Source organism: Centrocercus urophasianus, unplaced genomic scaffold, assembly GCF_019232065.1.
Source record: "Centrocercus urophasianus isolate 14NV4802_14NV808 unplaced genomic scaffold, USGS_Curo_1.0 seq_11, whole genome shotgun sequence".
NCBI classification, from domain to species: Eukaryota; Metazoa; Chordata; class Aves; order Galliformes; family Phasianidae; genus Centrocercus; species Centrocercus urophasianus.
In genome coordinates, this window is record NW_024884253.1 from 1,882,825 (window position 1) to 1,895,658 (window position 12,834).

A 12,834-nucleotide genomic window follows, 5' to 3' on the forward strand; every position below is an offset into this window, starting at 1 on the left:
TATTTTGAATAAATAAAGTGAATAAAATAAAGTGAATAAATAAAGTGAAGACCCATATATTGGTATTTACGGGGTTAAGAAGTTGTAAAATAGCTTTTAGTCTGCTTGTATGTACATATATATATATATATATATATATATATGCCACATTAGGCAAAATGTGGAGGTGTGCATTCCCTGAATTTGTAGCACACTGTTTATCACTTTCTCCAAGATTTTCATGCCTGATCTCAATTTGATTTACTCCCCACCACTTAGCACTTTGCTCTCACCTAGCCTCAATACTGCAGAGGAGCAGCAGTGACGTGGTTAATGCTTGTGAACTGGTGAAAAATAGCATTCCTGCAAAGAGAATCACAGAATTGCAGGGGCTGGAAGGGATCTCCAGAGCTCATAGAGTCCAACCGCCCTGCAAAGCAGGCCCCCTACAGCAGGTTGCACAGGTAGGCCTAGGTGAGAAATATCAGTCCTATGGTTTAATAGTCTTGGTTGCCAAACCTGGTGATTCTCCTCAAGTTTTTTTAAGGATAATTCTCTTGATCTTGTTATTGAAACATATTTTTTTCCAACTTTAGTACCAGAATCGATCTAGCTACCACGTTTAGATGTATATTTAAAGTTCAATGCAGCAGATGTCAGCTATGTTCTGCAAAACTCTAATTTAATGAGTGATAGTCTGTCTACACTTCCTGTCATGCTAATAGTGGTAAGAGTGATAGCAGTAGGATAGGAGTGATGCTAGCAATGGTCCAGAGATAGTGGTGAGATAAGTCTGTAAGATGCAATGTCCTGTCTTAGATAAACCAATACTGTAAGGAGAAAACAGATAGAAATTAGCAAGTAACAAGTCTTCTCTGCTTTTTGTTTTGTTTATTTTTCCATCATTTCAATTTGCCCAGTGAAAATACAAATATAGCATACTGCCTAATATAGTTCTGTGACATTTCCACTTGGGAGATTCATCAGCTCCTAGCACTGACTTTCTGAGGAGCTAATGGCGCTGTGCTTCCTGGAAGCTCCACAAATTGGTTTTACTTATGTTTCTTAGCACTGGAGGGAGCTTTTTCATAGATCACTCACAGTAATGTAGTGACTGCTGTTTGTATGTACAGAACCAGACCAGGTTCTTCTGTAAAGCCTAAACACTTACACTGAGGGTAATTTGTCTTAATTACATCTGAGACTTGAAGTCAAGTCTAAGCCCAGGAACATTGTGCTTTGAAATCAGAAAATCATTTATTTCAGTCCCAACATGAAAAAACACTCACTAGAATTATGTGTTCTGCTATTTTTCCCTTGCCCCCAAAAGTGCCTTTGTTTATTTTGTCTGACTCTTGAATTTGTTTGAGGCTAGTCTGAAGATCACTTCTGGCTGTTGCTCAACCCATAACTCTGCATTTTATTTTTATTAGACTTCTCAAATAAAATGTTTTCAATAGCAATATACAAGAAATTAATAATGTTCTTGAAGCAGAACCTCATAAGAATGTACTGAAATTCTTCCATTAACATCAATGAATGTGGAGCAGATTATAAACTATGTTTAGCTCTGGTGCTTACAAGTCAGTGCGAAGTTTGATCCAGATGTTATTGACATGTGGAGCTAACCTGGGGGACCTTGCATTGTTACATTGGAGAATAAACTGAATCTTTCCTCAGTTGGTTCAACAGTTGAACGCTGGCTGATATAACCCACTCACAGACACACTGATGACTTACAGACTAGAGTGGAAACAGGTTGAGCAACAGAGCTCCAGCAGCACTGTGACCCAAACACTGCCATTCCCAACCCTGCCAACCAGTCCTTTCACACGTTTCTAGGTCTGAATTGTTGGGGAAGTTCAGTTCTCTATGTCTGCCTGTGTGGAGCTGCTACGAATCTCAAGGAATTTTTTGCAAAACTTAAAGGGAATATTTTGTTTTGGGGATAAATGAGGGCTATCTGGTGTCATTACCTGATAGTGCACATGACAGTCATTACCTGCTTTCAACTGCTGGGTAGATTTGCTACGTAGAATTAAAACAAATGCCAATGGTAGATGGCTTCATTCCAGTACTGGAGAAAAAAAATATTAATCCTCTCTACAGTGAATTTGTAAATCACATTGGAGGCCTGCTGCCTTGAAAGACATGCTGGAAACATAAACCATTATCATGTGTTATTATAAATGATGTTTCAACCATTAAAAAAAAAAGCCAAAAAACATAAGTATATTAAGGGAATTTGAAGATTGATAATTCAAGTATTTAGAAGTTAGAAAATGCAGCACTTAATCATCAGTCTCACCACCAGCCCCTTTCTGCTTTTAGGCAGATCAGCACAGAAAATGGTGCTCTTATCCTTACAGGGAAGCATGGCAGATGGTGAAAATTGCCTCAGATTTTGAACTAGTTATGAATGCACATGAGCTAGGATCTCTGAGAAGCCTTACCTTTCCCAAGCAGAGCCAAATTTCTTCAGAACAACAAAAAGCGTGCCCTCACTGACTAGACAAACTTTATTTTCCATGTTCTTCCTTCTGCTCTCCATCCTGCTCTGAAGCATGGAGACACTAAAGAAGATGTTTGTTTTATCTTTGTCAGCATGGGATACTTTGACATTTTTCTGTAGTTTCCATCTTTGAATTGGCTGCATTTAAATGAAATGTGTATATCAGTTTGAGATTGATTTCAGGCATGGAAAATGTCATCCTGAATGATTATCACTGGCTAAATAGCAAAGTGGCAGAAAACACAATCTTGCCATAGGAGATGTGGAAGAATCATGCCTATAGATGGCAGGTGAAATAAAGGTAAATGAGTAAGAAGTGAATCACAAAGAAAGTTGGAATGGCAAGGCTATGCAGAATTAGTGCCAAATTTCAAATATGTAGACACTGAGTCACAAGGAGAAGTTTGAAATTGATCCAAATGATGTGGCAGTCAAGGCACAAGACCAATGTGACAAAGCAAAGTGATATTCTCTTGCTGGCATCAGCTCCCCTTTTCCTGTTGCTATCAAATCTTTTAGGTTTTATTCATATGCAACTTGACTACTTTGTACTCATTTAAATACACCAAAAGTGCTTAATAATAGTACTGGCCTTTTCTTGCCTGTCTGCGGAAGCAGTGATATTTAATAGCAAATTCATTGTTACTCTATAAGGAAGCTTTACCATAAAGGTCACCAAATCTGGTCAGTGCATTTTAATTTTTACACACATTAAAGGTCATACTCCTCACTTCTGTTGCAATAACACATTGTGTTTACTGTCTTATCAGAGATGATTGTGTATTACTTAGCTGAGGGATTTTGTCAACGTAAATAGAATATAAAAACAAAAATAATAATGATGAAGACAATATTGAGAGTGTATGAGGAATTTTTCCCTCTCTATGTTTGCATTATACTTTGAGGTAAACATACATCTCTGATCTCATTTTCTGCTGCATTACTCCAGTATTTCCTTTTACTCTCCCATGAGAGGTCCACAGCATTCAGCAGAGTTCCTGCTGGTGATATTGGAGTGACAGTAGTTTCAGATTTATAATATCATCTCTGTATAAATGTGCCCAAATGTTATTAAGGACCTGGGCTCCCAATCAACAGACCACAAATTGGCTTTCAAAATGTATATTAAGGGCACAGACAAATGCTTTAGTGCAATACGAAATGACCTTTGAGGGCAGGGTGAAAGAAATTGTATGAACCTCTTTAATGTCACAAAACTCTCTATGCAGAGATTTGCATGAGAAGTGTCCCATTTTATGTCAAACAGATTCGTTTATCTGAAAAGAAACAGTACTTGAAAATTAATCAAGGTGAATTTTCATTGCCTGATAGAGACCATTAAAAAGACCTAACCCAACAATTGAAGACTGTTATTATGCGGATCTTTTTTGTTTTATTTTTGAGGGGTTTTTGTTGTTGTTGTTTTGTCTGTTTGGTTGGTTGTTTTTTAATCCCTCCCGCCAAGATGAGCTTGCAGGAGATAGATCTCTGTAACAGACATATTTCATTGCATGATTCGTGGAATTGTACTTCCACAAGTTCTTGTCATCCTTGTTCTGTTAGAAGATGCTTCATTATTTGTGCACTATTTAAAAAGCATTCCTCAGGATAACCCTACTGAGTCCTTTTACACTGAGTACAGGATGGCTTTTTGGTCACTTACCATAATGACCTTAGAAATGAAGACTGAAAGATAGAACTTTCCCACAAATCAGATTCTTGCCCATGCAACCTAGCTGAAAAGCCTGGGGTGTGTCAGTACTTTCACTATTTTACATTGCTGGAGGGAGGAAGATGTGCTGTTGGGTCTTAGATTATATAATCACAGAATCACCAAGGTTGGAAAAGATCAAGATCATCCAGTCCAACCTGTGTGTATCACCACTAGTCCTCACTAAACCATGTGCCTCAACACAACATTTAAATGTCCCTTGAACATCTCCAGGATCGGTGACTCCACCACCTCCTTGGGCAGCACATTCCAGTGCCTGACCGCTCTTTCGGAATAGTATTTCCTAATGTCCATTCTGAATCTCCTCTGGCACAACTCGAGGCCATTCCTTCTCATCCTATCACTAGTTATACAAGAGAAGAGGCCAACACCCACCTCACTACAACTTCCCCTCATTATAGAGGGAGTTGCAGAATTATAGAGCAATGCTGAGCAATCTTGAGCATTGCTCTTTCTCTGCTGTCCTCATCCCTGTCCTCATCTAAAGCCAGTGAACAGAGGGGGACATAACAGGGAGGTGTGATATTTGCAAGATTAGTTTGGCTAATGACAGCAACCTGCCCAGGGCTTTTGTCCTGAAGATGACCTAGAAAATGCCACAACCATGAAGCTGTAGGAACAACCTCCTCTCAGTCTGCTCTGCTCTGTGCTGAACCTAGCAAGACCTTCCTCATATACCTTGCTCTCCACACCATTCCCCATCATGTCTATAAATATCTAAGGTGCAGGAGGCAAAGGGACCAGGCCAGACTCTTTTCAGCAGTGCGTGATGACAGGACAAGAGGAAATGGCCACAAACTGAAGCATAATACAAAGGTGTTTAAGAACTTCTTCACAGTAAGGGTGGCAGAGCACTGGGACAGGCTGTCCAGAGAGGTTGTGGAGTCTCCTTCTCTGGAGATATTTAAGACCTGCCAAGACACCTACTTGTGCAACCTAATCTAGGGAACCTGCTTTGGCAGGGCAGTTGGACTAGGTGACTGCTAGAGGTTCCTTTCAGCCCTACAATTCTGTGATTCTGTGATCCTCGTATCCCTGCTTTGGACACTCTATAATAGCTTTATGTCCTTCTTATATTTGTTTTCTTTACGAAGGCCAGCTGGGAATTCTCTGCCTCCCTGAATTGCAGTGTATGGTGGAAGCAATCCATAGATAGCAGAGGACCACAGTGCTGCTTTTCCATATCTGAATCATACAGGAAAAGCAGTTTTGGACCACTCTCCTCTTATTTATGCTTTGCTCTTGCCAGCATTTGATTCTCTAGCAAAGACTTTTTTTTTTTTTTTTTTCTCCTTGTAACTCTATTTACTTAGGAATTTCCAAAACGAATCTTCTTTTTTTGGGCCTAGGGCAGTATTGGGCTTTAATAGTTGTTAATGATTTAACTGTCTGTTGTGACATAATTAGAATGTCTCTTAACATTTCACCCCCAAGAAAGAAATACCTTCTAGGCTGTAGAACATGACCTACAGCTTCTTTTATGAAATGGTGATGGAAGGATTTCTTCCAGGCTCAGTCATATCCACTTCTCCTGTCAATGTAAAGCGCTCCTCAGCTGTGTCCCGAAATAGCCTTGCTCATTCCTTTTCTGCTCTTCGCTCCTCACTATTTCATATGTGTGCTTAAAGAGCTTTTGTCAAGACTAAAATATATCTTTACTAATAATGTGTTACTAAAAAGCCCTGAGAGCTTAGCAGAATAACTTGTAGAGAGCCATTACTTCTTACTTCAGGATTTGGGCTGCTCCTATTTTTGATGGTGGTTTTTTTTTTTGGACCCACAGTATATTCTTTTCATCTTGGACAAACGTTTACAAGGAAAATAGATTAGCTCAAATTTAATCAACAAGTTCCTTGTGTTATGGGAAATGGTCTTAAAACAGACTGGGACAGAGCTGTAATACCAGAGCAATGCAACAGCACATCATTTGGGGTTAAGGATAAACTAACATAATTAAAATAAAATCAGGTAAGACTGCTTATATTTTTTTGTCATACATCTTCTACCAGAAAATTATTCTTTCTAGTTGCTTTAAACTTGTCTAAAATTTGGCCTGAAATTTTGTGGGTCAGGTTTTCTGTATCTCTTATATTTAGAGATACAGATACATACTCTAATTAATAGTTAGAGGTAGTCAGTGTTTTCTAAAATGGAGTTTTGGGAAATATATTTCCGTAGGACAAACGTATTTTAGGAGGTTTTGTTATATTCTTGTGCAGCATATATGTGGACAGAGCTTTACAATTTAACAGAAAAGAAATGGATAAAGGAGACATGCCTTTTTTTTTCCATCTTTATGAGAATTTGGCAAAAAAAAACCTTAAAGTCTATGGAAAAAAAATTTTTTTTTAATGGTGTTCTCTCAATTTTCCTTAATACTTCTTGGAAACTGAGAGGGGGAGAAGCACTCTCAAGATTCAGTTTGTACCAAGAGTATACCTCAGCTGTCAGTACCTGTGCTGTGTTACTGTTCCTAGGCATGCCATTACTTCAGTATGTGTTCCTTGACAGTAGAAGAAGCTTGACAGAATTATCATACAGTCCTGCAGCTGTGGGAGAGAGTTGCACTGGGCTATGGGAACTGAGAGGAGGTCAAAGGCCTGTAAGGCTTCCTGTGCAGAGCCCAGAAAAGTCAAGGAAAATAAGCAGTAACATTAATGTGGACAGTGTAAAAGAAAGATCTCCAGTAGCTGAGGGGAGAAAGGGCTTGAAAAAGATGAGTGAAATCAGCTGAAGACTAGTTGGAGGCATGGGATATGTTATGAAAAAGCAAAGTTCCCTGAAGAATTATGTCCTAAAATAAATGAATCATTTTACAGAATCTTGCCCTTGGGAGAAATGATCCTGTTGCAGATTTGGAAATGGTTTATCATGTGGATTAACCCTGATTCAATAAACTACATCATGCTTTTATTATTATTATTTTTTACTATTTGGGGAATTTGAACATTCCTGAGATCAGCCAGGCTACCAGCTATGGTTTCTGTCTCCACTTCCTTACCTTAAAATGAACCCATAAGCACACTGATGTTTGGAATGGAAGATACTCTTTATTGTCTTGAAACTTCTGTAGAAATATTAGGACCTTGGTGTTAAGTGAAAGGTTTAAAGTTTTTTCTGGTCTTGTGTGAGAATGGCTTTGATGGATGTACTAAGAATATCTATAAGTAAAATATATGTAAATATAGTATGTGCATAGTGCAATAATTACCCATTTACTGAAAGAGATCCTGCTGGGGAAAAATATTTTTTCATTAACTGTACATGCATACCTGGGAAAACTAAATCATAGCATATGCAAGTTGTTTAGTCCTTAAATTTCTGATGGTGATGTGTTTTCAATGTGCCATGATGTCCTGGGGCTATTAAGAGTCACAGGACTGCATTATTTGTTTCCCAACTTCTCTCCACAATGACAAAACATTGTTTATAATCTCAGTTTAGCAGTCACTCTCTGTTAACCTCAACTGGGGATAATTACCAGAGTTTGCTGTGTTTACTATTATAATGTATGCTGTTTATTATTGCATATTCTTCAAGGTCCCTATACTATGGTCTGTAGATCCTATCTGGTGATGAGAACAATTTGCCCTACCTGCTGCGTGCTAATGTCTTTCTTCACTAATTAGGGCACTGAAAAGCTTGCAAGAGCTATGCAATCAATCTAAGGCTATAGACTCCCTAGTAGCTCCCAAAGGATACCTACAAGCAAGTGTTGCATCCATCACCTCACCAACATACAGGATTGTCCTCTTCATAAGACAGGGCTGGTTAAGTGCATGGGGGCTATAAAAAGGACAGTGTTACTGAATCTCATAAGAGATGTTAACAGAATAGGAATCATTATCCTGACTTGCCAGCCAGGGCAAGGTCATAAGATGTTAAACTAAATATCAGAATACAGGCTTGGCCCTTTCTCTCTTACCCTCCAATGAATCTGTCTATGGTTGAGTGTGATGGTTGCTTTACACTCTTTAAAAAAAAAAAAAAAAAAAAATCTATGTAGGGCAAAAATAACAGTGAATATAAATTTGCAGTGATAGATCAAAATAAAGGAACCTCTCTGCAAAGGGTCCGAAATAAAAGCCACCATACAGCCTTTGAAATTCTCATTAGGAATATTAGACCACTGCTAGATGCTAAATCGCTTAATGACCTATTAGCATCCTCTGCTGACAGAGGAAAGGCTCTGACATCGCTGAAGTGGACAAGGACATCTAGATGTTTTAAGATAGTCTTCAGTTTTAAGCAGAGATTTTCTAGTTTGCTTTGGAATTAACTGAGGTTAAAAGAAAAGAGGATTCTGTAGCAAAACTATTGTCTCATGCATTCAGCTTTCAGAATCCAGTTATCCTTCTAGAAATGAAGGCTGCAAGTGTATAAGAAACACTTAATGGGTGAAAAAATTCATTAAAGAAAGAGGCAGCCATGGTACAACCATGTACTTCCCCTAGGAGTCATTGTAAACTCATTTAAAGGTATGAGCAAAGGGTTGCCACTAAGCAGAGTTTTTGGGGAAGGGGAAGAATGATTTCCTGCCTTGCATACCTGACAAAAAGATCCTCTTACTGAAAGTGTCTAATTTTTTTCCAGACCCAAAGAAAACATTTTGGTGTGAATAACTGTAAAGCAAATGGAGAACTAAGTGGATGGAGGAGTTCCCTGGCACTTCCAGGCACTTGTGTAAGAGGCCAAAACTTCTATGGAACAAAATAGCTAGAGAAGTAGAACTCTATGGGTAATAGCAGTACAGAGAGGTGTAAACCATTTAACATAGAATTTCTAACCACTGTTCAGGCTCATTACACCACTTAGGGAAAGGTGTGAAAAGTAGGTAATATCAGTAATATCAACATAGTCTTCCAAATTAGATTGATGTTTCAGTTAGAAGATAGAGAACTCTGGACAGGTGCAATTGTTTTATCAGGAAGGTGATTATATTTAAGGAGATTTCCCTTGAAAAGGGAGAAAAGAGGTCGTTCAGAGTAATGGATCATTATGAACAAAGACGCAAGTTCTCCATGTTGTACCACGTTGTTTTGTTTCAGATAGTCTCATTGATGGAAAAATAGCGAAATTTATTCTTGAATATACTCTCCATCTTCCTATTCCAATGTCCATGCATTTATTTCTTTCTCTTCTTTCAGCTACGAGCCAGGAAGATGAAGTGCTGCCTCCTCTCTGCTGCTGTGGCCGTTCTGCTGTTCGTCGTCATAATCATTGCAGTCTCAGTCAAACGTTGATCTGATGACTGTTTCCACAGGTGAAACCCTTAAAAATCTTATACTCTGTGAGATGATGCGGAGACAATTCAGGAACCGGGAAGTGCTGAGAAAGATTTATCTTGGCTTGCAGGTTCGGGTCTGGCATAGGAAAATTATTTCCTTTAAGGAGTATTTGAGCTTGGAAATAGCATCCTTAGTGAATCCTTAAACATATACTGAGGTTCTGTTTCAAACTAAACAACTTTTTGTTGTTTTCTCTGCTGCCTTTGCTGTATTTCTTTTTTCATATGGACTTAGGAAATACTAATGAATGAATCTTAAATCCACTAAATTAGAAGTGCAGAAAGGGTATTGAAGACAATATAATGACAAGCAAAGTAGGAAGGGGGATCCAGCATCCTACTGAGATGTTCCAAAGTGCATGCATAGAGATGTTGGAACCAAACCCTCTTGAGGGGTATGATAGCCTGGATAGAGATAAAGCAGATAGAGATATATCCAGTATGATAGCCTGGATAGAGATAAAGCACAGACAAGAACAAAAAAGGGCTACTAATGGTTTTTGCTCTGGATCCACCCCTAAAAGTTGGTCTATGATAGAGAAAAGATGAAAGCTTTCCAAGACAGGTGATACATAAAGTCAACTTCATGCCATCTCTGAAATACATTTTGTGAAGAAATATGCTTTAAGAGCGTATTTTCCTTCTTCTTTTCCTCTTTCCTTTTTCAGTACCATAGGAAAATGACTCAGTTGTTTTACCCATAATCTCTATCTGATGAAAAGCATTTCCAGGTGCCTTTTAAGATTGGTTGGCCATTATTTGCAGTAGTTGTCATGTTCACAGAATCTCTGCCACCCAGAGGGCTCTGGTCATCCAGGTGTGTGTGTCTGCTACCACTAGCAGGGTTTCTAACAGCTGAACCCAGAACCCAAGAGTGGGACATTCCTGCTGACTGCAGTTAGGGCCTCTGAGGCAGAAAGCTATAAAGGTGAGGGCAACTTTTGGTTAAGCAACCTCCCGTGTCCCAGCCTCCGTCCTATCACCTTCATATACCTAGTAGATAGTGCATTATGCTGGGGCTCACTGCAATCATTTCTGGCAGTTTAAGCAGAGATTTTCTAATCTGAATGATCTTCTGGTAAAAACAATAAAGAAAGAAAAAAGAATTGATATATTTTGGTTATTGTTTCATTTTACAAGAGCTCCTCGCTATTGGTATGGCCATTCTTCCATCTCAGGATGAATTCATTGCTTTTTAATATGTCTTCTTTCTTAATTGTGCTATCAGATGAAATAGCAGGGATTGATTCAAAACAAATACTGAGACAGTTCTTCACACAAAGTGTACTTGGGCTGAGGAACTCCTTCCAGCATGACACTGTGGATGGAAAAACTTGAATCTGTCATGAGCTCTATACTATTGAATGCTAGGAGAAGTGTCCATTAAATGGTTTTCTGCTCTTGCATACATACTAGAGTGTTGGACCACTGCTTAAGTGAGGAAGATACCTTTTTATATAATATATGAAGGGGTCATTTTATATAATATGTATGCGCACATATTAATTCTATATATGCTTTTATACCTCCTTACATAAGAGACACTGCTTACAGATGCAGACAGTGATCTGTCCTGCTGATTTAAATCTATAGTAGCTACAATAATTTTATTTGCATTACTCTAGTTTTACTCTGCATAAGTCTGGTTTAAAATGTGATCCCTCATGGCAATTTGTAATATAATAAAATTTGGTTCATATGTGCTTAAATATTCTCAGCTACTAGAAGTCACAAATCTTATCAACAGTTGACTAAATCTAGACACATTTTAATTTAAATACTTTAAGTAGATAGTCAGAGACCCAAAATATTCTAACAATAAAATTCCATCAGGAAACTGGATTTAATCTTCTGTTAAGAGATCCATGTCTTGAGGGAAGTGAACCTACAGATCTTAATGAAAGCCCTAGGAAAAATATAACGCTGTACTTTTTCTCATTGGTTGGGAAACTAATTATTAAGTTTAAAGCATGAGTTACTCTCCAGAACTAGCGAAGTCTGCCTGAGTTATATGGGAGCAAGTTTACTTTACAATCATTATAAATTGTTCTTAATATGTATTGATCCCAAATATTGTGTAGCAGAATTCACATTTAGATTTAGAAAATTTAAGAAAACAGAGCATTTTCAGAATTTCCATGTCTATGATGAACATCTTTTCTATTCTGAGTTGCAGTGCAAATGGATTTTAAAATACAAGTAGATTTAAAGTTTCAGCTACCTCAACAAACTGTTTCATATAAAACTGTCTTGCATACTTTAGGGAGAGAGAGAACAGCTGGCTTTTAATGCATAACAGCTCTACATGACAGTTCAGAGAAAATAAAAGGAAGAAAAAGAGTTAGGGAAGTGGTTACAATATACTCTGAATTGGCAGAGGACACATAAATGAATAAAATCTCAAGTTTAGTAATGACTAGCCAGAACTTCCGTTTAACCAATCATCAAACTATTTTTTTTTCTGTGTTGAATCAGAAAGAAACCAAAAGAAGCACCACCAGTTACCCATTGGATGTGATTTAAGCCCAATTTCCACGATACCAGGATAGGCTTTTTTAACTTTATCAAGTGCAGCCACAATGAGAAATCTGAAGGTCACTATTCAATGAGCTAAAGGAATGAAATTATGCCTGCAGTATCTATGGTCACTAATGATCTTTATGATCACTGTCATTAAAATTTTCTTTTTTTCCCTATTTCGCATTAATGATGCTGAATCAATGGTTCTTCTCAGAAAGACTAAAAAGCGCTTGTGTTTTCAAAACAAATCAGACATGAATTTGGCCATTCCTTCCATAGGACAGATCAGTTTATGAATCTTGGAAAACAAAGAGCACTTTTCTCAATCACTTTCCCAAGCTGCGGTGACACCGTCAGCTGCTGTCTAAGTGCGTGCAGAGAGACCAGCTGTTCAGGAGAGCTCTGAGCCCTGACTTCTGCCTGATGAGCCCCTTGTTGTAAGTATGTCAATGGTCCCTTGGGGCGGTTTCGTCTGGCAGAGAGAGGGTAGAGCATCTATGGAAGACGTGAAGAAACTCCTGAGGCCTTATGTCTTTACGTTTGTTTGCTGACACCTCAGGAAAATAGCCCAGGAGATTTTGGGTCACGTTGCTCATATTGGAGCAACACTGCAGCTGCTCATTTTGCTGTTCTTTTGTTATTGTTTTTTGTTTTTTTTTATTTGTATCAGTAAACATCTGAAAAGCACAGTACCACAATAGCAAGCTAAAGGAGGTTCCTCCTTTAACAATATCTTTGTCCAGTGTCAGGATTTCTTAGCCTGTGTGGACTTTCCGTGTCATCTGTAGTTTGTGACTCATTTGG

At 38.3% G+C, this 12,834-nt stretch overlaps 1 protein-coding gene across 7 annotated transcripts in view; it reads left to right on the forward strand.

The window, feature by feature from the left end:
* TSNARE1 (t-SNARE domain containing 1) overlaps positions 1–12,834 on the forward strand; it is a 461,403-nt gene that overhangs the window by 392,907 nt on the left and 55,662 nt on the right. For 5 of the 7 annotated variants that reach the window (XM_042836518.1, XM_042836494.1, XM_042836525.1 and 2 more), the window contains 2 exons: positions 8,817–8,906; positions 9,371–9,486. In XM_042836518.1, coding sequence (XP_042692452.1) covers positions 8,817–8,906; positions 9,371–9,466 — 186 coding nt within the window. In that variant the 3' untranslated portion in view covers positions 9,467–9,486. Of the gene's footprint in view, positions 1–8,816; positions 8,907–9,370; positions 9,487–12,834 lie in introns of those variants that run through there. The other 2 variants (XM_042836540.1, XM_042836547.1) reach the window with 2 other exon arrangements.